The sequence below is a fragment of the Mobula hypostoma genome, chromosome 5 (genome assembly GCF_963921235.1).
Source record: "Mobula hypostoma chromosome 5, sMobHyp1.1, whole genome shotgun sequence".
Lineage (NCBI taxonomy): Eukaryota > Metazoa > Chordata > Chondrichthyes > Myliobatiformes > Myliobatidae > Mobula > Mobula hypostoma.
In genome coordinates, this window is record NC_086101.1 from 9,037,250 (window position 1) to 9,061,923 (window position 24,674).

Here is a 24,674-nt window from a genome sequence, read left to right on the forward strand (position 1 = left end):
TCCATCCCCTTCGATTGCAGAAAGAGAAGTTGCTGCAACTCTGTCTGGAGTTTACGCAGTTCCCTCTGCTCCTGCTTTGCCTTTTGGATACCTTTGCAAATGAAGAACCTCCTAATGTTCTCCTTGGTAGCTTCCCACCAGTGAACAGGGGAATCAAAGAAGGCTTTCAAGGCTCTCCAACCTGTGTACTCCCTCTCTAGTTCCTCGATGTTCTCTGGGGTCAGCAGCTTTACGTTCAGCTTCCCAGTCCCCCTGCCTGCTTTCCGGTCCTCCCGTAAGAGACAGGTGGCTCTCAGAAGGCAGTGGTCAGAGAAGAACACCGGCGTGACGTGGGTGGACCTGACCGTGAGGGACTCAGACAGGAAGAGGAAGTCGATCCGGGAGCGGGCTGAGCCGTCCGATCGTGTCCAGGTGGCTTGCGGCTGTGCTCCACCTGTGGGGGTGCCAAAGGCGTCGCGCAGCTTGGCTGTCTTCACCATTTCCCTCAGGAGTCTAGAGGTACTGTCCAGCCTGCCGGGTACTCCAGCCGCATCAATGGTGCAGTTGAAGTCTCCGGCCAGAATGACCGGCTGGGACGTCACCAGCAGCTGTGGGAGCTGCTCGATGACGGCCAGCCGCTCGCTCCGCACGGGGGAGGCGTACACGTTGATCAGCCGGAGCGGAGTGCCCCGGTATTTGACGTCTGCTACCAGGAGGCGCCCCGCAACCACCTCTTTAACTTGGGTGATTGAGAAGTTGCCTCCCCGCAGCAGAATCCCCAGGCCGGAAGCGCGACAATCGTTGCCCCCCGACCAACAGACAAACCTTTTTTCCACCACCGTGACCACCTCCGGTAGTTCCGGTAGTTCCGGAAGTGTGGTAGTCCGCACTCCTGGAGGAAGGTCACGTCGGTCTTTACAGTGTCCAGGTACTGGAGCGTGCTGACGCATCGCCCAGTACTCTTCAAACTTCGCACGTTCAAGCACGCCAGTTTAAGGTCTGCCATCATTGTAAGTCTTTTATTTTGGCTGCTCTCCGTCCTCACCCTTGCCATCCTGAGCCTTCATTCCCACCGCCTTTGTGAAGTTTTCCACCTCCTATGGGCTCAGGTACTGCTGGTAGTACTCCTCCGTGTGTGGCCGTTCTGGTTCTGGGCCCGGGGGGTTGTTGACTTACTGGGCTGCTTCCCCTTCCAGCTGCTGGGTGCCAGCCGTGGCTCTGCTCCCGGATTCCCGGAGCTCTGTGTGTCTGCTGCTCTCCGCCTTCTGTACTTGGGGGGTGGTCAGCAGACTTCCTCCCTCCTCTCTCCTCCTCTCCACCTGTTCTGCCAGCCGCTTCTTCCGCTGGGGCTGCTGCCCCCCCCCCAACTCCCTCCTCCTCTGAAGAGGACAGGGTACGAGAGGCTGTGTGGTTCCCTGCCCTTTTCTTGCGTTGCTCCGCATTCTGTCGCTTGGCCGCGGCCTTTTGGGTCTTTTTGCGTTTCACGACCTTCCATTCCGTTTCCACCTCAGCTCTCCCCTCCTCCATGGACTCCTGCTCGTCGTTTGCCTGGTCCTGGAGGGTCTGCAGTGGGGTGGCAGGTCTCGGGGTGCTTGCACCTTCCTCCCTGGTTTCATCGTCCGCCCTGTCGGGTGCCTCGTCTGCAGAGCTGGCGGGTACGTCCGGAACTGCCTGGGCCCTTTCAGGGCCAGCACCTCCCCTGGTCGCCTGTGCGTAGGTGCCCCCACGCCTCGGGCAGGCTCTGTACAGGTGGCCAGCTTGTCCACAAAGGTTGCGGGACTTGGCCTGCGTGCAGTCTTTGGTCAGGTGGCCTTCGGTTTTACAGTTCTTGCACATCACCACCCTGCACTGGGCTGCGATGTGCCCTGCCTTGCCGCAGTTTCGGCACACCCTGGGTTGCCCGCGTACACCGTGTACCCTTGGTTCCCTCCCATGGCGAAGACGGAGGGGGGGGTGGATGACGCCGCCGTTGGAATCCAACCTCAGCTTCACCTTGACCTGTCTTTTGCTGGTCCAGATTCCCAGTCCGTCCTTCACGTCCGCTGGTGTTCCTACGCTCTCCACATACCGAGTGAGGAATGTCAGGACATCCACCACTGGCACTGCGGGTTGAACATGTGCACCGTGATTGTCCGTTCCTGTTGGGTAGCTGTTGCAAAGAGGGCCTGTGCTTTCAGCAGCGACAGCGGCGCCTCTGTCCCCTTCAGCTGAAGCTGCTACTACAGCTTCTGCCACCCTGCAGCCTGCCGGAAAGTGACATCGAAGAAACCTGCGAAATCCTGGACGCAGTAGATGTTGTCGGGTGTAAATCCGCAGCACTCCATCAAGACCTTCCGGATGAAGGTCTCTTGGGTGAAGCCGGTGCCCCCGTTCCGGTCTCTCACTGTCAGCCTGACAGTGTTCTTGATTCCCGGGCCTCGGGCCGATGCACTGCTCGCTGCTGCCATCTTCTTCCTCACTGCTGTCGTCGCTGGTATGGGGTGTTAGATTGGAGGCCAATCAGCATTAGGATCCACCCCTGCGTCAGCGCGAACTCTTCTCCTCCGCCTTCTGGTCTGATAAGTACGGATACTACACTTGATCTTAGCCAAAAGGCCGAGAAGCGATAGAGATGGGGGAAAAGGGGAGGAAGGGTGGCATTACTGGTCAGGGATACTATTACAGCTACAGAAAGGGTGGGTAATGCAGCGGGATCCTCTTTTGAGTCAGTATGGGTGGAAGTCAGGAACAGGAAGGGAGCAGTTACTCTATTGGGGGTATTCTATAGGACACCTGGTAGCAGCAGAGATACAGAGGAGCAGATTGGGAGGCAGATTTTGGAAAGGTGCAAAAATAACAGGGTTGTTATCATGGGTGGCTTTAACTTCACTAATATTGATTGGCACCTGATTAGTTCCAACGGCTTAGACGGGGCAGAGTTTGTTAAGTGTGTCCAGGACGGATTCCTGTCACAGTATGTTGACAAGCCGACCAGGGGGAATGCCATACTGGATGGAGTACTAGGTAATGAACCGGGTCAGCTCACAGATTTCTCAGTGGGTGAGCATCTGGGGGACAGTGACCACCCCTCCCTGGCCTTTAGCATTATCATGGAAAAGGATAGAATCAGAGAGGACAGGAAAATTTTTAATTGGGGAAGGGCAAATTATGAGGCTATAAGGCTAGAACTTGAGGGTGTGAATTGGGATGATGTTTTTGCAGGAAAATGTACTATGGACATGTGATCAATGTTTCGGGATCTCTTGCAGGATGTTAGGGATAAATTTGTCCTGGTGAGGAAGATAAAGAATGGTAGGGTGAAGGAACCATGGGTGACAAGTGAGGTGGAAAATCTAGTCAGGTGGAAGAAGGCAGCATACATGAGGTTTAGGAAGCAAGGATCAGATTGGTCTATTGAGGAATATAGGGAAGCAAGAAAGGAGCTTAAGTAGGGGCTGAGAAGAGCAAGAAGGGGGGCATGAGAAGGCCTTGGTGAGTAGGGTAAAGGAAAACCCCGAGGCATTCTTCAATTATGTGAAGAAAAAAAGGATGACAGGAGTGAAGGTAGGACCGATTAGAGATAAAGGTGGGAAGATGTGCCTGGAGGCTGTGGAAGTGAGCGAGGTCCCAATGAATACTTCTCTTTGGTATTCACCAATGAGAGGGAACTTGATGACGGTGAGGACAATATGAGTGAGATTGATGTTCTGGAGCATGTTGATACTAAGGGAGAGGAGGTGTTGGAGTTGTGAAAATACATGAGGAAGGATAAGTCCCCTGGGCCTGACGGAATATTCCCAAGGCTGCTAAATGAGGTGAGGGAAGAGATTGCTGAGCCTCTGGCTAGGATCTTTATGTCCTTGTTGTCCACGGGAATGCTACCAGAGGACTGGAGGGAGGTGAATGTTGTCCCCTTGTTCAAAAAAGGGATAGTCCGGGTAATTATAGACCCAGTGAGCCCTACGTCTGTGGTGGGAAAGCTGTTGGAAAAGACTCTTAGAGATAGGATCTATGGGCATTTAGAGAAAATGGTCTGATCAGGGACAGTCAGCATGGCTTTGTGAAGGGCAGATCGTGTCTGAGAAGCCTGATAGAGTTCTCTGAGGTGGTGACCAGGCATATAGATGAGGGTAGTGCAGTGGATGTGATCTATATGGATTTTAGTAAGGCATTTGACAAGGTTCCACACAGTAGGCTTATTCAGAAAGTCAGAAAGCTTGGGATCCAGGGAAGTTTGTCCAGGTGGATTCAGAATTGGCTTGCCTGCAGAAAGCAAAGGGTCATGGTGGAGGGAGTACATTCAGATTGGAGGGTTGTGACTAGCGGTGTCCCACAAGGATCGGTTCTGGGACCTCTACTTTTCGTGATTTTTATTAACGACCTGGATGTGGGGATAGAAGGGTGGGTTGGCTAGTTTGAAGACGACACAAAGGTTGGTGGTGTTCTGGATAGAGTAGAGGATTGTCGAAGGTTGCAGAGGGATATTGATAGGATGCAAAAGTGGGCTGAGAAGTGGTGGATGGAGTTCGACCTGGAGAAGTGTGAGGTGGTACACTTTGGAAGGACAAACTCCAACGCAGAGTACAAAGTAAGTGGTAGGATACTTGGTGGAGTGGAAGAGCAGAGGGATCTCGGGGTACATGTCCACAGATCCCTGAAAGTTGCCTCACAGGTAGATAGGATAGTTAAGAAAATTTATGGATTGTTAGCTTTCATAAGTCGAGGGATAGAGTTTAAGAGTCGCGGGGTAATGATGCAGCTCTATAAAACTCTGGTTAGTCCGCACTTGGAGTACTGTGTCCAGTTCTGGTCGCCTCCCTATAGGAAGGATGTGGAAGCATTGGAAAGGGTACAGAGGAGATTTACCAGGATGCTGCCTGGTTTAGAGAGTATGCATTATGATCAGAGATTAAGAGAGCTAGGGCTTTACTCTTTGGAGAGAAGGGGGATGAGAGGAGACATGATCGTGGTGTACAAGTTAAAAAGAGGAATAGATAGAGTGGATAGCCAGCGCCTCTTCCCCAGGGCACCACAGCTTAATACAAGAGGACATGGCTTTAAGGTAAGGGGTGGGAAGTTCAAGGGGGATATCAGAGGAAGGTTTTTTACTCAGCGAGTGGTTGGTGCGTGGAATGCACTGCCTGAATCAGTGGTGGGGCAGATACACTAGTGAAGTTTAAGAGACTACTAGACAGGTATATAGAGGAATTTAAGGTGGGGGGTTATTTGGGAAGCAGATCGGCACAACATTGTGGGCCGAAGGGCCTGTTCTCTGCTGAACTATTCTATGTTCTGTGTCTCTCTGTTTGAAACATAGAAAAACATACAGCAGAATACAGGCCCTTCAGCCCACAAAGCTGTGCCGAACATGTCCCTACCTTAGAACTACCTAGGCTTTACCCATAGCCCTCTATTTTTCTAAGCTCCATGTAGCCATCCAGCAGTCTCTTAAAAGACCCTATCATTTCGGCCTCCATCACCGCCACCAGCAGCCCATTCCATGCATTCACCACTCTGTGTCAAAAACTTACAGCTAACACCTCCTCTGTACCTACTTCCAAGCACCTTAAAACTATGCCCTCTCATGCTAGCCATTTCAGCCCTGGGGAAAAGCCTCTGACTATTCACATGATCAATGCCTCTCATTATCTTATAGATCTCTGTCGGGTCACCTCTCATCCTCCATCATTCCAAGAAGAAAAGGCCGAGCTCACTCAACCTATTCTCATAAGGCATGCTCCCCAATCCAGGCAACGTCCTCGTAAATCTCCTCTGCACCCTTTCTACAGTTTCCCCGTCCTTCCTGTAGTGAGGCGACCAGAACTGAGCACAGAACTCCAGGTGGGGTCTGACCAGGGTCTGATACAGCTGCAACATTACCTCTCGGCTCTTAAACTCAATGCCACAATTGATGAAGGCCAATGCACCGTATGCCTTCTTAACCACAGGGTCAACCTGCGTAGCACCTTTGAATGCCCTATGGACTCGGACCCCAAGATCCCTCTGATCCTCCACACTGCCTTGAGTCTTACCATTAATGCTATATTCTGCCATCATATTTGACCGACCAAAATGTACCACCTCACACTTATCTGGGTTGAACACCATCTGCCACTTCTCAGCCCAGTTTTGCATCCCATCAATGTCCCGTTGTAACCTCTGACAGACCTCCACACTATCCACAACACCCCCAACATCTGTGTCATAAGCACATTTACTAACACATCCCTCCACGTCCTCATCCAGGTCATTTATAAAAATCACAAAACAGATCCCTGAGGCACACCACTTGTCACCGTCCTCTATTCAGAATATGACCCGTCTACAACCACTCTTCTCCTTCTGTGGGCAAGCCAGTTCTGGATCCACAAAGCAATGTCCCCTTGGATCCCATATCTCCTTACTTTCTCAACAAGCCTTGCATGGGGTACCTTATCAAATGCCTTGCTGAAATCCATATACACTACATCTACGGCTCGACCTTCATTAATGTGTTTCGTCACATCCTCAAAAAATTCAATCAGGCTCGTAAGACACAACCTGCCTTTGACAAAGCTATGCTGACTATTCCTAATTATATTGTGCAAATGTTCATAAATCCTGCCTCTCAGGATCTTCACCATTAACTTACCAACCACTGAAGTAAGACTCACTGGCCTATAATTTCCTGGGCTGTCCCTACGCCCTTTCTTGAATAAGGGAACAACATCTGCAATCCTCCAGAACCTCTCCCGTCCTCATTGATGATGCAAAGATCATTGCCAGAGTCTCAGCAATCTCCTTCCTTGCTTCCCAAAATAGCCTGGGGTATCTCACATCCGGTCCCGGTAACCTATCCAACTTGATGCTTTCCAAAATCTCCAGCACATCCTCTTCCTTAATATCTACATTCTCAGCTTTTCAGTCCACTGTGTCATCCCTACAATCGCCAAGATCCTTTTCCGTAGTGAATACTGAAGCATAGTATTCATTAATTACTTCTGCTATCTCCTCCAGTTCCATACACACTTTTCCACTGTTACACTTGATTGGTCCTATTCTCTCACGCCTTATCCTCCTGCTCTTCAAATACTTGTAGAATGCCTTGGGGTTTTCCTTAATCCTGTCCGCCAGTGCCTTCTCATGGCCCCTTCTGGCTCTCTTAAATGCATTCTTAACCTCCTTCCTGCTAGCCTTATAACCTTCTAGATTCCGATCATTACCTGGTTTTTTGAACCTTTCGTAGGCTCTTCATTTCTTCTTGACGAGATTTACAACAGTCTTTGTACACCATGGACCTTCTACCCTACCATCCTTTCCATGTTTCATCGGAACGTACCTACGCAGAACCCCATGCAAATATCCCCTGAACATTTGCCACATTTAATATTAATATTAATATTAGGTATTAATATTGAAGTAGTAAAATGGATTCAGCAGTGGCTGGTTGGGAGACGCTAGAGAGTGATGGTGGATAACTGTTTGTCAGATTGGAGGCCGGTGACTAGTGGTGTGCCTCAGGGATCTGTACTGGGTCCAATGTTATTTGTCATATACTTTAATGATCTGGATGATGGGGTGGCAAATTGGATGAGTAAGTATGCAGATGATACTAAGATAGGTGGTGTTGTGGATGATGAGGTAGGTTTTCAAAGCTTGCAGAGAGATTTAGGCCAGTTAGAAGAGTGAGTGGGCTGAAAGATGTCAGATGGAGTTTAATGCTGATAAATGTGAGGTGCTACACGTTGGTAGGACTAATCAAAATAGAACATACATGGTAAATGGTATGGCATTGAAGAATGCAGTAGAACAGAGGGATCTAGGAATAATGGAGCATAGTTCCCTGAAGGTGGAATGTCATGTGGATAGGGTGGTGAAGAAAGCTTTTGGTATGCTGGCCTTTATAAATCAGAGCATTGAGTATAGGTGTTGGGATGTAATGTTGAAATTGTACAAGGCATTGGTGAGGCCAAATTTGGAGTATTGTGTACAGTTTTGGTCACCAAATTATAGGAAGGATGTCAACAAAATAGAGAGAGTACAGAGAAGGTTTACTAGAATGTTACCTGGGTTTCATCACCTAAGTTACAGAGAAAGGTTGAACAAGTTGGGTCTTTATTCTTTGGAACATAGAAGGTTGAGGGGGGACTTGATAGAGGCATTTAAAATTATGAGAGGTATAGATAGAGTTGACGTGGATAGGCTTTTTCCATTGAGAGTGGGGGAGATTCAAACAAGAGGACATGAGTTCAGAGTTAAAGGGCAAAAGTTTAGGGGTAACATGAGGGGGAACTTCTTTACTCAGAGAGTGGTAGCTGTGTGGAACGAGCTTCCAGCAGAAGTGGTTGAGGCAGGTTCGATGTTGTCATTTAAAGTTAAACTGGACAGCTATATGGACAGGAACGGAATGGATGATTATGGGCTGAGTGCAGGTCTGTGGGACTAGGTGAGAGTAAGAGTTCGGCATGGACTAGAAGGGCTCAGATGGCCTGTTTCTGTACTGTAATTGTTATATGGTTATGGTTATATCTGATTATTTCTTCCGTACATTTCCCTGAGAACATCTCTTTCCAATTTATGCTTCCAAGCTCCTGCCTGATAGCCTCATAGTTCCCCTTACTCCAATTAAACGTTTTCCTAACTTGTCTGTTCCTATCCCTCTCCAATACTATAGTAAAGGAGATAGAATTGTGATCACTATCTCCAAAATGCTCTCCCACTGAGAGACCTGACACCTGACCAGGTTCATTTCCCAATACCAGATCAATTACAGCCTCTCCTCTTGTAGGCTTATCTACATATTGTGTCAAGAAACCTTCCTGAACACACCTAACAAACTCTACCCCATCTAAACCCCTCACTCTAGGGAGATGCTAATCAATATTTGGGAAATTAAAATCTCCCACCACAACAACCCTGTTATTACTTCTCCTTTCCAGAATCTATCTCCCTATCTGCTCCTTGATGTCCCTGTTACTATTGGGTGGTCTGCCAAAAACACCCAGTAGAGTTAATGACCCCTTCCTATTCCTAACTTCCACCCACAGAAACTACGTAGACAATCCCTCCATGACCTCCTCCTTTTCTGCAGCCGTGACACTATCTCTGACCACCTCCTTTGCCTCCCTCCTTATCCTTTCTGAAACATCTAAAGCCTGGCACTTGAAGTAGCCATTCCTGCCCCTGCACCATCCAAGTCTCTGTAATAGTCACAACAGCATAGCTCCACGTGCTGATTCATGCTGTAAAGTCATCTGCTTTATTCACGATGCTCCTCACATTAAAATAGATACATCTCAAACCATCGGTCTGAGCACGTCCCTTCTCTATCACCTGGCTCTCCTCCCTTTCGCACTGTCTCCAAGCTTTCTCTATTTGTGATCCAACCTCCCTTTCCTCTGTCTCATCAGTTCGGTTCCCACCCTCCAGCAATTCTGGTTTAATCTCTCCCCATTAGCCTTGGCAAGCCTTCCCGCCAGGATATTGGTCCCCTTGGGATTCAAGTGCAACCCGTCCTTTTTGTACAGGTCCCACCTGCCCCAAAAGAGGTCCCAATGATCCAGAAATCTGAATCCCTGCCCCCTGCTCCCTGCTACAATCCCTCAACCACACATTTACCCTCCACCTCATTCTACTCCTATACTCACTGTCACGTGGCACAGGCAGTAATTCTGAGATTACTGCCTTTGAGGTCCTGCTTCTCAACTTCTTTCCCAACTCCCTGTAGTCTGTTTACAGGACCTCCTCCCTTTTCCGACCTATGTCATTGGTACCAATATGTACCACGACCTCTGGCTGTTCTCCTACCCATGAAAGATATCGTGGATGCGATCAGAAACATCCCGGACCCTGGCTCCTGGGAGGCAAACTGCCATCCGCGTTTCTTTCCTGCGTCCACAGAATCGCCTGTCTGACCCCCTAACTGTAGAGTCTCCTATCACTACTGCCTTCCTCTTCCTTTCCCTACCCTTCTGAGCCACAGGGCCAGACTCTGTGCCAGAGGTGCGATCACTGTTGCTTCCCCCAGGTGGGCCATTCCCCCCCAACAGTACTCAAACAGGAATACTTATTGTAAAGGGACAGCTAGTACCTGCTGTCCTGCTTCTAGTACCCGCTTCTTGCCCTTCCATCTCCTCACTCTTATCCACTTCTCTGTCTCCTGTGGTCCCGGGTGACTACCTGCCTATAGCTCCTCTCTATCACCTCCTCACTCTCCCTGTCCAGACGAAGGTCATCAACCTGCATCTCCAGTTCCCTAACACGGTCTCTAAGGAGCTGTAGCTCGACGCACCTGGTGCAGATGTGGCCGTCCGGGAGGCTGAGAGTCTCCAGGACCTCCCACATCTGACACCGAGCACAGAAAACCGGCCTCACACACATACTCTCTGTCTTTGTTTTAAACAGATAACCTACCTGGTCTCGACCCTTTATCACCGAAGCCCCATTGAGCCAAAGCCTTCCTACTCTGTCTCCCTCTACTCTGTCACCCGCTCTGTAAATCTGTCTTCCTTATAAACTCTTCCCGCTGTTCTCACTGGCTGACCTCCACACCTTTGCACAGTCGTGCCCCATTCAAACCGCTGAAGAAATAACAGTCACCTTTTCAACTCTGCTCGCTTTTAAACTCTTACCACTGTTCTCACTGGCTGACCTCCACACGCTTGCGCAGTCGTGCCCCGTTCAAACCGCTGAAGAAATAACCACTGTTATTTACCACCGTTAACCACCGTTGATCAGTGGGAACTGAAGTTGAATTCCAGAACATGACCCTCAGATCAGATTTACCATCTATATCTGGTTTGTATCAGGTTCATTGTTTTGGAGAATTTTGCACTGTCTTTTGTTTTTCAGAAATATTCTTCATCAGATTATATCCCATTTTCCATCATAGACAGGTCTTTCAGTCCATTCTCTCCTATCAATTTCCCTGCTTCACAAGCCTCCTCCCACCTACTCACCACAACCAGCAACAGTGCTCCGGACTCCATGGTCCCTCATGTGTTTATGCAGCTTCCCCATTACATTCACTCTCTGCCGTTCCACTTCAACCACTCCTGTGGCAGTGAGTCCACGTTCTCTTCACCACATTTCTTGTGGAATTTATTAACGACTAACTGATGTTTTATCTTTGACTTTTGGTCTCCACACAACCAGAAATATTTTCTATCAAATCCATTTGGAATCTTAAATTCCTCCATTTGATCCTCCCTGACATCATATCCAGATAAAAGTACACAACCTGTCCAGTCTCTCCTGTAAGTTCCTTCTCTCAGTTATGGTATAATTCTCATAAACATTCCTTGTACTTTCTCCCATGGTTCTATGTCCCTCTTTTCCCGTTCGTGTAAGTGGGAATGATTTTAGTGGGAATTTTCAGCAGCTTGTAATAACTTGTCTTAGATTCCTGCTGTCGGGATGCCGATGGTCCATCTCAATCAATTGAGATCTGTGTTCTATTTATTTCAGGAGGAAGCTCGTCGGAAGAGAAGGTAGTACATGGTCTTTACTGAAGCACTATGAATTTATAAAATAGTTCAAATATCACTGATGCTCAGTTTATAACCATCTGTATAATATTTACAGGGTAAGTGACAATAGGCAGGTATTGTCAGTGACAGGTCGTGCCCTACTGGTTGAAAAATTCGATCACCTCTATTTGCTTGACATAGCGTTGGAAGAAGTGATTGGCAGCATTAAACAAGGTAAAACATCAGATTCATTTGTTCTTGTTTATGAGACACGACTAAGTTATAATTAGACACAAAATATGACTGTAATTATAGGCTGAAGGGAAACTATAGACAATAAGACATAGGAGCAGAATTAGTGTCTTTGGCACATTGAGTTTGCTCCGCCATTTTATCATGGCTGATCTTTTCTTCCCCTCCTCAGTCCCTCTCCCCGGCCTTCTCCCTGTAACCTTTGATGCCATGTCCAATGTCCAATGTCCATGTCCATGTCCAATCAAGAATCTATCGAGCTCTGCCTTAAGTACACCCAACGACCTGGCCTCCACTGCTGCTTGAGGTAATAAATTCATTAAATTCACCACCCTCTGGCTAAAGAAATTTCTCCGCATCTCTGTTTAAATGGATCTCCCTCTATCCTGAGGCTGTGCCCTCTTGCCCGAGATTCCCCACCATGGGGAACATCCTTTCTACATCTACTCTGTCTCGGCATTTCAGCATTCGATAGGTTTCAATGACATCCCCCCCATCCTTCTAAATTCCAGCGAGTACAGACACAGAAATGTCAAACGTTCCTCGTATGATAACCATTTCATTCCCAGAATCATCATTGTGACCCTCCCTTGAACCCTCTCCAATGCCAGCACATCTTTTCTTAGATGAGGAGCCCAGAAATGTTCACAACACTGAAGTTGAGGCCTGACTAGTGCCTTATAAATCCTGAGTATCACATCCTTGCTCTTGTATTCTAGACCTCTTAAATCAGATGCTAACATTGAATTTGCCTTCCTCACCACTGACTCAGTCTGCAAGTTAACCTTTAGGGTGTTCTGCGCAAGGACACCCAAGCCCCTTTGAATCTCAAATTTTTGGATTTTCTCCCCACTTAGAATACAGTCTGCAGATTTATTTCTACTACCAAAGTGCACGAGCATGCATTTTCTAACATTGTATTTCATTTGCCACTTCCTTGCCCATACTCCGAATCTGCCTAAGTCCTTCTGCAGCCTATCTGTTTCCTCAACACTACCTGCCCCTCCACCAATCTTTGCATCAGCTGAAAACATAGCAACAAAGCCATCCATCCCATCATCTACGAGGGTGATTGATAAGTTCTCAGACAGTGCTTACTTGCAATTTTCAATTACCTGAAACAATAATACCACAAAAGTTATTAACTTCAAACTTCCTCCATAATCACTCAAAGAGTTCAAAAGCACGTGAATGTAACGAGAGCTGTATAACCCATCTCCTTCTACATTAGGCCATGAACTTATCAATCACCCCTCGTAAGTCATTTATATACGGCATAAGTGGAAGTCGTCCCAACACCGACCCTTGCGGAACACCACTAGTCACTGGCAACCAACTAGGATGTGATAATTTTATTCCCACTCGCTCCCTCCTACCAATCAGCCAATGCTCTAAACATGCCAGTAACTTTCCTGTTATACCAGCGGCTCTCAACTTGGTGAGTAGACTCATGTGTCAACTTGTCAAAGGCCTTCTGAAAATCCAGAAATACAACATCCCCGTTATCTATCCTACGCGGAATCTCCTCAACGAATTCCAACAGGTTCGTCGGCCAAGATTTTTCCTTAAGGAACCATGCTGAATTTGTCCCATCTTGTCCTGCGTCACCAAGTACTCCATCACCTCATCCTTAACAATTGACTGCAGCATCTTCCCAGACACTGAAGTCAGGCTAACTGGTCATAATTCCCTGTCTGCTGCATTCCGCCTTTCTTAAAGAGTGGAGTGACATTTGCAATATTCCAGTCCTCTGACACCATGCCAGAGTCAAATGATTTTTGAAAGATCATTACGAATGGCTCCACAATCAGAACCACTACTTCCTGCAGACCCCGAGTGTGCAGTTCATCTGGTCTGGGTCATTTATGTACCCTTAGTTCTTTCAGCTTTTTGAGCACCTTTTACCTTGTAAAATTAATTGCACTCACTTAGTTCTTCTGCCACCTCCTTGTCCCCCGTTATTACTTCTCCGGGATCATTTTCAAGCAATCCTACATCCATTCTCTATTATTTTTACATATTTGAAAAAGCTTTCACTATCCACTTTGATATTGTTTGTTGGCTTGGTTTCATATTTCATCTTTTCCCTCCTAATGATTCTTTCAGTTGCTCTCTGTAGAATTTTAAATTTTTCTCAGAAACTCACTCCATTGCTGCTCTGCTGTCATCCCTGCCAGCATCTCCTTCCAAATTACTTTGGCCAACTCCTTTCTATCATTTTGTTATCACTGCCTCCTCAGGGTTCCTTTACCTTAAACACCCTAATCGCTTCCGGTTCATTGCATAACACCAAATCCAGTATAGCTGATCCCCTAGAAGGCTCAAAGACAAACTGCTCAAAAAATTCACCTCTTAGGTACTGAACAAATTCCCTCTCTAGAGATCCATTTCCAACCTGATTTTCCCAATGGACCTTCATGTTAAAATCTCCCACAACCATCATAACATTGCCCCTTTGACATGCCTTTTCCATATTAGACCATGAGATATAGGAGCAGAAGTAGGCCATTTGGGCCATTGAGTCTGGTCCGCCATTCAATCATGGGCTGATCCAATTCTTCCAGTCATCCCCACTCCCCTGCTTTTGCCCTATACCCTTTGATGCCCTGGCTGATCAAGAACCTATCTATCTCTGCCCTAAATACATCCAAATGTTGAAAAGGCAAGATGGGGTGGATGTGGAGAGGATGTTCTCTATGGTGGAGTGGATATGGCGAGAAGGCACGTGTTTGTCATGGAGTGAGATCCAGGATCAGCCATCATGGAATGGCGGAGCAGACGCGATGGGCTGAATGGCCTAACTCTGCTCCTAATGACTCGGCCTCCAAAGCCGCTCGTGGCAACAAATTCCACAGATTTTCCACCCTCTCATGAAAGTAATTTCTCCGTATCTCAGTTCTAAAAGGACGTCCTTCAATCCTGAAGTCGTGCCCTCTTGTCCCGGAATCTCCTACCATGGGAAATAACTTTGCCATATCTAACTGGTTCAGCCTTTTAACACTTGGAATGTTTCTATGAGACCCTCCCTCACTCTGCTGACCTCCAGGGCATACAGCCCAAGAGCTGCCAGATGTTTCTCATACGGTAACCCTTTCATTCCTGGAATCATTCTAGTGAATCTTCTCTGAACCCTTTCTAAATATATCCTTTTCAAAATAAGGAGCCCAAAATTGAACACTATACACTATATGTGGTCTTACGAGTGCTTATAGAGCCTCAATATCACATCCCTGCTCTTATATTTTATACCTCCAAAAATGAATACCAATATTGCATTTGCCTTCTTCACAACCAACTCAACCTGGAGGTTAACCTTTAGGGTATCTTGCACAAGGACTCCCAAGTCCCTTTGCATCTCTGCATTTTGAATTCTCTCCTATTCTCTTGTAATCTATGGTCCACATCCCAGCTACTACTGGGAGCCCTGTATATACCCTTGTATTTTCTGAACTCAACCCAAAAGGATTCAACATCTTCCATTCCTGTGTCACATCTTTCTACTGATTTGATGCCATTCGTTACCAGTAGAGCCACACCACCCCCTCTGCCTACCTTCCCATCACTCTGATATAATGTGTAACCTTGGACATTCAGCTCCCAACTACAACCATCCTTCAGCCACAATTCAGTGATGGCCACAACATCATACATGACAATCTGTAATAGTGCAACAAGATCATCCACCTTATTTCTTATCCTCCATGAAGTGAAATATAACACTTTGAGTACTGCATTTGCTATGCTTTTTGATTTTGCATCCCTAATGCACTGATACTCACCCTGCTGGCTCCAGTATGTCCGATCATCTGCCTGCCCTTCCTGACAGTTTGACTGCCGGCTATCTTTGTTTTTTTACCATCTATCCTATCCTGTGTCCCCTCACTCCAGTTCCCACCCCACTGCCAAATTAGTTTAAACCCTCCCCAACAGCTCTAACAAACCTGCCCACTAGAATTTTGGTTCCCCCTCGGGTCCAGGTGCAACCTGTCACTTTTGTACAGTTCATACCTCCCCCAGAAGAGATCCCAATGATCCAAGAACCTGAAGCCCTGCCCCCTCCACCAGCTTCTCAGCCATGCATTAATTTGCCAAATCATCCTGTTTCTACCCACAATGACGCGTGGCACAGGCAGCAATCGAGAAATTACTTCCTGGAAGGTCCTGGTTCTCAACTTTCTACCTAGCTCTCTAAGTTCTCTGTGCAGGACCTCTTTTCACTGTGCTAACTGCCTATTTACATTTCCATTTCTCACGACAGACTCCCAGCTACTCACCTCCTGCAACTTTCGAGTGACTACTTTCCAGTAATTCTGATCAATTATCTCCTCACTCTCCTCTGCAATCCGAAGGTCATCCAGCTGCTGCTCCAGATCCCTAATATAGTCTTCAGGGAGCTGGAGCCGGATGCACTTCACACAGATGGTGTTCACTGGGAGACTCTGGTCTCCCAGGACTCCAACATCCAGCATGAAGAACATACAACAGGCATTTACTACATGAGGTACAGTAAGAGAAAAAAAAGGGAACTGTAACAGAAGCTTACCCACAGAAATGCCTCTTTTAACGGTGAAACCTCCTTTGAGCCAAAGCCTGACACTCCTACTCTCACCACTGACCTAATCCCAACAATGGTAGCCCCGACAATGGCCGCTCCACTTGTCCCTTCTCTACTTTTAAACAAGTGTCGCAAACCTGCTGGAAACCTCCTCACTGTGGCCTGCTCATGCCTCTAATCGGGTCGTCGGAATTGAAGTTAATTCCGGCACCAACTCCACCTGTTGGGAAGCATCACTGTCACATGGTCAGCTGGAGATGTCAAATCCCTGAACAGACTGACACAGGGACAACATACAACCAATACACGGCACTGTTATGTGAACCACTGCATCCTGATCCCATTCACACTGGACAAATACGCCAATGCATGAGTTTGAATCCCAACACAGTAGCTCTGGAATTAACATTCAATGAATGACATTAAAGGGGATAAAATCTGGTATCACTGTGGTGACAGGGATTGTCAGAAAAATACACCAGTCCTTCGAGCCACTCACCGTGTCTGACCTGTCCGTGACCGCAGTCTGATTGACTCAACTCTGCCCCCTGCTGGACTCGCGAGTCTCACTGTTGTTATCAAACCAGCACATTGAAGCATCGTCAGACTGAGCCCGGACACACCGATCAGCATTGACCTCGGTGAATGATGGGAGAAGATCATGTAACCAGCCTGGCAAATCTCCCTCATGTAACCAGCCTGGCAAATCTCCCTCACACACATGCACAAGCACGATTGATAGATTGTAGTCAGAGCCTCAGCATTACACATTGTCAGTTACACACACACACACACACACTCTCTATCGCTCTCTCACACACACACACACACACACACACACTCTCTATCTCTCACACACACTCACACACATATATACACACACACACACTCTCTATCTCTCACACACACTCACACACATACACACACACACACACACACACACACACACACACACACGGAAACCCACCCAACAACAACAGTGATAAATACCCAGACACACCAGCAGACTGGGACACATCGTCAGAGACACAGACACAAATTTACATTTAAGAATGAAATCTGCCACCTTTATCCAATCTGCCTGTTTTTGTGGGACTGAACTGCCCTCTGAACTGACGTCACACCAACAGTTCACAGACAGACTCCAGGGTGAGATTCCTCAGGAGGATGATCTGGGAAGGGGTTTGGTAGATGTTGAACCCATGGCCCAACTCATCCATCCGGGCTAAGATGTCTTCTTGAGTAAGCCCCATTTCTGTGTGTTTGTCCCATATCCCTCTAACCATTTCCTATCTGTGTACCTGTCTAAATTTATTTTAAAATATTTTAATTAAACCATAGACCATAAGACTAAGATATAGGAGCAGAATTAGGCCATTTTGCCCATTGAGTGTGCTCTGCCATTTCATCGTAGCTGATCCAATTTTCCTCTCGGCCCAGATCTCCTGCCATCTCCCCACATCCCTTCATGCCCTGACCAGTCAAGAATCTATCAACCTCTGCCTTAAATATACATAAAGACTTGACATCCACCTCAGCTTGTGGCAAAGAATTCCTCAGATTCACCACTCTCTGACTACAGAAATTCCTCCACATTTCCGTCCTAAAAGAATGCTTCCCCATTTTGAGACTGTGTCCTCTGGTCTTAGACTCTCCCACCACAGGAAACATCCTCTCCATATCCACTCTATCAAATCCTTTCAATGATAGATTTCAATGAGATCACCCCTCATTCTTCTGAATTCCAGTGAATACAGGCCCAGAGCCATCAAACGCCGCTCATATGACAAGCCATTCAACACTGGAATCATTTTCATAAATCTCGTTTGAACCCTGTCCAGTTTCAGCTCATCCTTTCTGAGATAAAGGGCCCAAACCTGCTCACAATACTCCAGGTGAGGCCTGACCAGTCCCTTATAAAGTTTCAACATTACATCCTTGCTTTTATGTTCTAGTCTTCTTGAAATGAATCCTAACATCAGATTTCCCTTCCTCACCACAGACTCAATCTGCAAATTAAAATTTACGGAATGCTGCACAAGGTCTCCCAACTCACTTTGCCCCTCAGTTTTTTTATATTTTCTCTCCATTTAGAAAATAGTTATGACTTATGTTTTTTTCACCAAAGCGCACGACCATACACTTACCGACACTGTATTCCATCTGCCATTTCTTTGCCTGAAGAGAGATTTCCAGGAGTTAAGAAGGAAGCTGAGAAGCAGGACCTCCAGGGTAGTAATCTCGGGATTGCTACCTGTGACACGTACTAGTGAGGGCAAGAATAGTAGGATCAGGCAGATGAATGTATGGCTAAGAGACTGGTGCAGAGGGCAGGGCTTCAGATTCTTGGATAATTGGGTCTCTTCTGGGGGAAGAATGACCTGTTCAAAAAGGACAGATTACACCTGAACCCGAAGGGGACCAATATCCTGGTGGGAAAGTTTAATGGAGCTGTTAGGGAGGGTTTAAACTAATTTGGCAGGGGGATGGGAACCGGAATGACAGAGCAGAGGAAGGGGAAATCTAAGATAGTGAGCAGGAAAGACAGGCAGGTGATGGGCAAATTTGTAGCCATTGGGATGAGTTGCAGTGCAATAAAGTTGCAGTGAAATCAAAGTGAAAAGTACCAAATACTGGTCTTAAGGTGTTATACTTAAATGCACGCAGCATAAGGAATAAGGTGGATGATCTTGTCGTACAGCTACAGATTGGCAAGTATGATATTGTGGCCATCACTGAGACATGGCTAAAGGATGCATGTCTCTGGGAGCTGAACGTCCAAGGATACACGGTGTATCGGAAGGACAGGAAGGTAGGCAGAGGGGAAGGCATAGCTTTATTGGTAAGAAATTATATTAAATCATTAGAAAGAGGTGATATAGGATCGGAAGGTGCAGAATCTTTATGGGTTGAGCTGAGAAGTTGCAGGGGTAAGAGGACCCTGATGGCAGTTATTTATAAGCCTCCAAACAGCTGCAGGGATGTGGACTACAAATTACAACAGGAAATAGAAAAGGCTTGTCAGAAGGGCAGTGTTGTGATAATTGTGGGGGTTTTAACCTGCGAGTGGATTTGGAAAATCAGGTCGGCACTGGATCTCAAGAGAGAGAATTTGTAGAATGTCTGCAAGATGGCTTTTTAGAACAGCTTGTTGTTGAGCCCACTAGGGGATCGGCTGTACTGGATTGAGTATTGTGTAATGAACCGGAGGTGATTAGAGAGATTGAGGTGAAGGAGCCCTTAGGAGGCAGTGATCATAACATAATTGAGTTCACTGTGAAATTTGAAGAAGAGAAGCCGAAATCTGATGTGTCGGTATTTCAGTGGAGTAAAGGAAATTACAGTGGCATGAGAGAGGAACTGGCCAAAGTTGACTGGAAAGGGACACTGGCGGGAAAGACAGCAGAGCAGCAGTGGCTGGAGTTTATGCGAGAAGTGAGGAAGGTGCAAGACAGGTATATTCCAAAAAAGAATAAATTTTCGACTGGAATAGGAATGCAACTGTGGTTGACAAGAGAAGTCAAAGCCAAAGTTAAAGCAAAGGAGAGGGCATACAAGGAAGCAAAAATTAGTGGGAAGACAGAGGATTGGGAAGTTTTTAAAACCTTACAAAAGGAAACCAAGAAGGTCATTAAGAGAGAAAAGATTAGCTATGAAAGGAAGCTAGCAAATAATATCAAAGAGGATACTAAAAGCTTTTCCAAGTATATAAAGAGTAAAAGACAGGTGAGAGTAGATATAGGACCGATAGAAAATGATGCTGGAGAAATTGTCATGGGAGATAAGGAGATGGCAGAGGAACTGAACGAGTATTTTGCATCAGTCTTCACTGAGGAAGACATCAGCAGTATACCGGACACTCAAGGGTGGCAGGGAAGAGAAGTGTGCGCAGTCACAATTACGACAGAGAAAGTACTCAGGAAGCTGAATAGTCTAAAGGTAGATATATCTCCTGGACCAGATGGAATACACCCTCGTGTTCTGAAGGAAGTAGCTGTGGAGATTGCGGAGGCATTAGCGATAATCTTTCAAAAGTCGATACATTCTGGCATGGTTCCGGAGGACTGGAAGATTGCAAATGTCACTCCACTATTTATGAAGGGGCAAGGAAGCAAAAAGGAAATTATAGACCTGTTAGCTTGACATTGGTGGTTGGGAAGTTGTTGGAGTCGATTGTCAAGGATGAGGTTACAGAGTACCTAGAGGCATATGACAAGATAGGCAGAACACAGCATGGATTCCTTAAAGGAAAATCCTGCCTGACAAACCTATTATAATTTTTTGAGGAAATTACCGGTAGGCTAGACAAGGGAGATGCAGTGGATGTTGTATATTTGGATTTTCCAAAGGCCTTTGACAAGGTGCCACACATGAGGCTACTTAACAAGATAAGAGCCCATGGAATTACAGGAAAGATACATACGTGGATAGAGTGTTGGCTGATTGGCAGGAAACAGAGAGTGGGAATAAAGGGATCCTATTCTGGCTGGCTGCCGGTTACCAGTGGTGTTCCACTGGGTCCGTGTTGGGGCCGCTTCTTTTTACATTGTACATCAACGATTTGGATTATGAAATAGATGGCTTTGTGGCTAAGTTTGCTGACGATACGAAGGTAGGTGGAGGGGCCGGTAGTGCTGAGGAAACGGAGAGTCTGCAGAGAGACTTGGATAGATTGGAAGAATGGGCAAAGACGTGGCAAATGAAGTACAATGTTGGAAAGTGTATGGTTATGCACTTTGGCAGAAAAAATAAATGGGCAGACTATTATTTAAATGGGGAAGGAATTCAAAGTTCGGAGATGCAACAGGACTTGGGAGTCCTCATACAAGATACCCTTAAGGTTATCCTCAAGGTTGAGTCGGTGGTGAAGAAGGCGAATGCAATGTTGGTATTCATTTCTAGAGGAATAGAGTATAGGAGCAGGGATGTGATGTTGAGGGTCTTTTAGGTGCTGGTGAGACCTCACTTGGAGTACTGTGGGCAATGTTGGACTCCTTATTTAAGAAAGGATGTCCTGACATTGGAGAGGGTACAGAGAAGATTCACTAGAATGATTCCGGGAATGAGAGGGTTAACATATGAGGAACATTTGTCCGCTCTTGGACTGTATTCCTTGGAGTTTAGAAGAATGAGGGGAGACCTCATAGAAATATTTTGAATGTCGAAAGGCATGGACAAAGTGGATGTGGCAAAGTTGTTTCCCATGATGGGGGAGTCTAGTATGAGAGGGCATGACTTAAGGATTGAAGGGCGCCCATTCAGAACAGAAATGCGAAGAAATTTTTTTCGTCAGAGGGTGGTGAATCTATGGAATTTGTTGCCACGGTCAGCAGTGGAGGCCAAGTCATTGGGTGTATTTAAGGCAGAGATTGATTCGTATCTGAGTAGCCAGGGCATCAAAGGTTATGGTGAGAAGGCGGGGGAGTGGGACTAAATGGGAGAATGGATCAGCTCATGATAGAATGGCGGAGCAGCCTCCATGGGCCGAATGGCCGGCTTCTGCTCCTTTGTCTTATGGTCTTATTCTCCAAAATTATCTAAATCCTTCTGAAGCTTCTCTACCTCCTCAAAAGTACCTGCCCTTCCACCTATCTTCATATCGTCTGCAAACTCTTTAACAAAGCCATTAATTCTATCATTCAAATAATTGACATACAATGTATAAAGAATCAGTCCCAACACAGACCACTAGACACTGGCAGCCAGGCAGAAAAGGTTCCATTTATTCCCACTCTTTGCCTCCTGCCAATCAGCCACTGCTTTGTCCATACTGGGATCTTTCCTGTAATACCGTGGGCTCGTAGCTTGTTAAGTAGCCTCATGTGTGGCACCTTGTCAAAGGCTTTCTGAAAATCCAAGTACACAACATCAATGATTCTTCTTTGTTTATCTGGCTTGTTATTTCTTCAAAGAATTCCAACAGATTTGTCAGGCAAGATTTTTCCTTGAGGAAACCATGCTGACTACGGCCTATTTTATCCTGAGCCTCCAAGTACCCTGACAACTCCTCCTCAATAATTAACTTCAACATCTTCCCAGCCACTGAGGTCAGCCTAACTGGCCCAGAGTTTCCTTTATTCTGCCTCTCTCTTCTTGAACAGTGGAGAGACATTTAGAACTTTGCAGTCTTCCAGAACCATTCAAGAATCTAGTGATTCTTGAAGGATCATTACTAATGCCTCCACGATCTCTTCAGCCACCTCTTTCAGAACTCTGGCATGTTCACCATCTAGTCCAGGTGGACATCTACCTTAATTTCTTTCAGTTTCCCAAGAACCTGTTCTCTGGTAATGCGAACTTCACGCACGGCATGCCATCTGACACCTGTAACTTCCACCATCCTGCTCGTCTCTTCCACAGTGAAGACTGATGCAAAATACGTCTTCAGTTCATCCACCCCTTCATTGTCCCCCATTACTACCTCCCCAACATTGTTTTCCAGCAGTCTGATATCCACTCTTGCCTCCCTCTAATCCAGAAAATAGCGTCTCCCAGGTACTAATTTCTAGATTGCCCCCGATGCCACGTGCCAGTGAGGGTAGAAACAGGATGATTTGGCAGATAAATTTGTGGCTGTGAAGCTGGTGCAGGGGGCAGGGCTTCAGGTTCTTGGATCACTGGGATCTCTTCTGGGGGAGGTATGACCTGTTCAAAAGTGATGGGTTGCACCTGAACCGAGGGGAACCAATATTCTCACGGGCAGGTTTGTTAGAGCTGTTGGGGAGGGTTTAAACGAATGTGGTAGCGGGGTGGGAACCGGGGTGAGGGACTTAGGATAGGACGGATAGTGAAAAATAAAGATAGCGTGCAGTCAGACTGTCAGGAAGGGCAGGCATGTGATGGGCCTCAGTTGCAGCCAACAGGCTGAGTATCAAATCATTAGGGATGCAGAATCAGAAAGGACAGCAAATACGGTACTCAAGATGATGTATCTAAATGCACGTAGTGTAAGAAGTAAAGTGGATGATCTTGTTGCACGATTACAAATTGCCAGGTAGGATTTTATAGCCATCACTGAATTGTGGCTGAAGGATGGTTGTATTTGGGAGCTGAATATCCAAGGTTACACATTATATCGGAGTGATAGGAAGGTAGGCAGAGGGGGTGGTGTGGCTCTACTGGTAAAGAATGGCATCAAGTCAGTAGAAGGAAGTGACATAGGATCGGAAGATGTTGAATACTTGTGGGTTGAGTTAAGAAACTGCAAGGATAAAAAGACGTTGATGGCAGTTATATACAGGCCTCCCAACAGACCAGGGAATTGGAACACAGATTACAACAGGAAATGGAACAGGCATGTCAAAAGGGCAATGTTATGGTAGTGATGGGAGATTTTAACATGCAGGTCGATTGGGAAAATCAGGTTGGTAATGGATCTCAAGAGAGTGAGTTTGTTGAATGCCTAAGAGATGGCATTTAAATCAGTTTGATCTACCAGGGGATCAGCTATACTGGACTGGCTGTTATGTAATGAACCGGAGGCGATTAGGGAATTGAAGGTAAAAGAACCCTTCGGAATCAGAGATCACAGTATGATTGAGTTCAACTTGTAACTGGATAGGGAGAAAGTAAAGGCTGATGTAGCAGTATTTCAGTGGAGTAAGGGAAATTACAGTGGTATGAGAGAGGAGTCGGCCAAAGTAAATTGGAAAGAGCTGCTGGCAGGGATGTCAGCAGAGCAGCAATGGTGTGTGTTTCTGGGAAAAATGAGGAAGGTGCAGGACATGAGTATTTCTTCATTTCTTCCAAAAATGAAGAAATACTCAAATGGTAAAATAGTACAACCGTGGCTGACAAGGGAAGTCCAAGCTATTGTAAAAGCAAAAGAAAGAGCAGACAACAAACAAAAAATTAGTGGGACGATAGCAGATTGGGAAGTTTTTAAAAACCTACAGAGAGCAACTAAAAAAATCATTGGAAGGGAAAAAAATGAAATATGAAAGCAAGCTAGCAAATAATATCAAAGTAGACGGTAAAAGTTTTTTCAAGTGTGTTAAAAATAACAGAGAAATGAGAGTGGATACAGGACCGCTAGAAAATGAGGCAGGAGAAATAATAACAGGGGACAAGGAGACGGCTGATGAACAAAATGACTATTTTGCATCAGGCTGCACTGTGGAAGACACTGGCAGTGTGCCTGATGTTGTAGTGTGTGAAGGAAGAGAAGTTGGTGAAGTTACTGTTACAAGAGAGAAGGTGCTCAAAAAGCTGAAAGACCTAAAGGTTCATAAGTCACCCAGACCAGAGGAACTGCAGCCTAAGGTTTTGAAAGAGGTCGCATTAGAGATTGTGGTGGCATTAGAAATGACCTTTCAAAAATGATTGGACTCTGGCATGGTGTCAGAGGACTGGAAATTTGCAAATGTCACTCCACTCTTTAAGAAAGGAGGAAGGCAGCAGAAAGGAAATTATAGACCAATTAGCCTGACTTCAGTAGCTGGGAAGATGTTTGAGTCAATTGT

General features: G+C 46.4%; 1 protein-coding gene and 1 pseudogene across 1 annotated transcript in view; one reads left to right on the forward strand and one right to left on the reverse strand.

The window, feature by feature from the left end:
* The window catches only part of LOC134346558 (nuclear factor 7, brain-like), a 57,793-nt gene that overhangs the window by 22,588 nt on the left and 10,531 nt on the right, over positions 1-24,674 (forward strand). Inside the window, exons 5-6 of the mRNA XM_063047974.1 lie at positions 11,404-11,426; positions 11,521-11,639. Coding sequence (XP_062904044.1) covers positions 11,404-11,426; positions 11,521-11,639 — 142 coding nt within the window. The remainder of the gene's footprint in view (positions 1-11,403; positions 11,427-11,520; positions 11,640-24,674) is intronic.
* On the reverse strand, positions 2,455-2,586 carry LOC134347403 (U2 spliceosomal RNA; annotated as a pseudogene).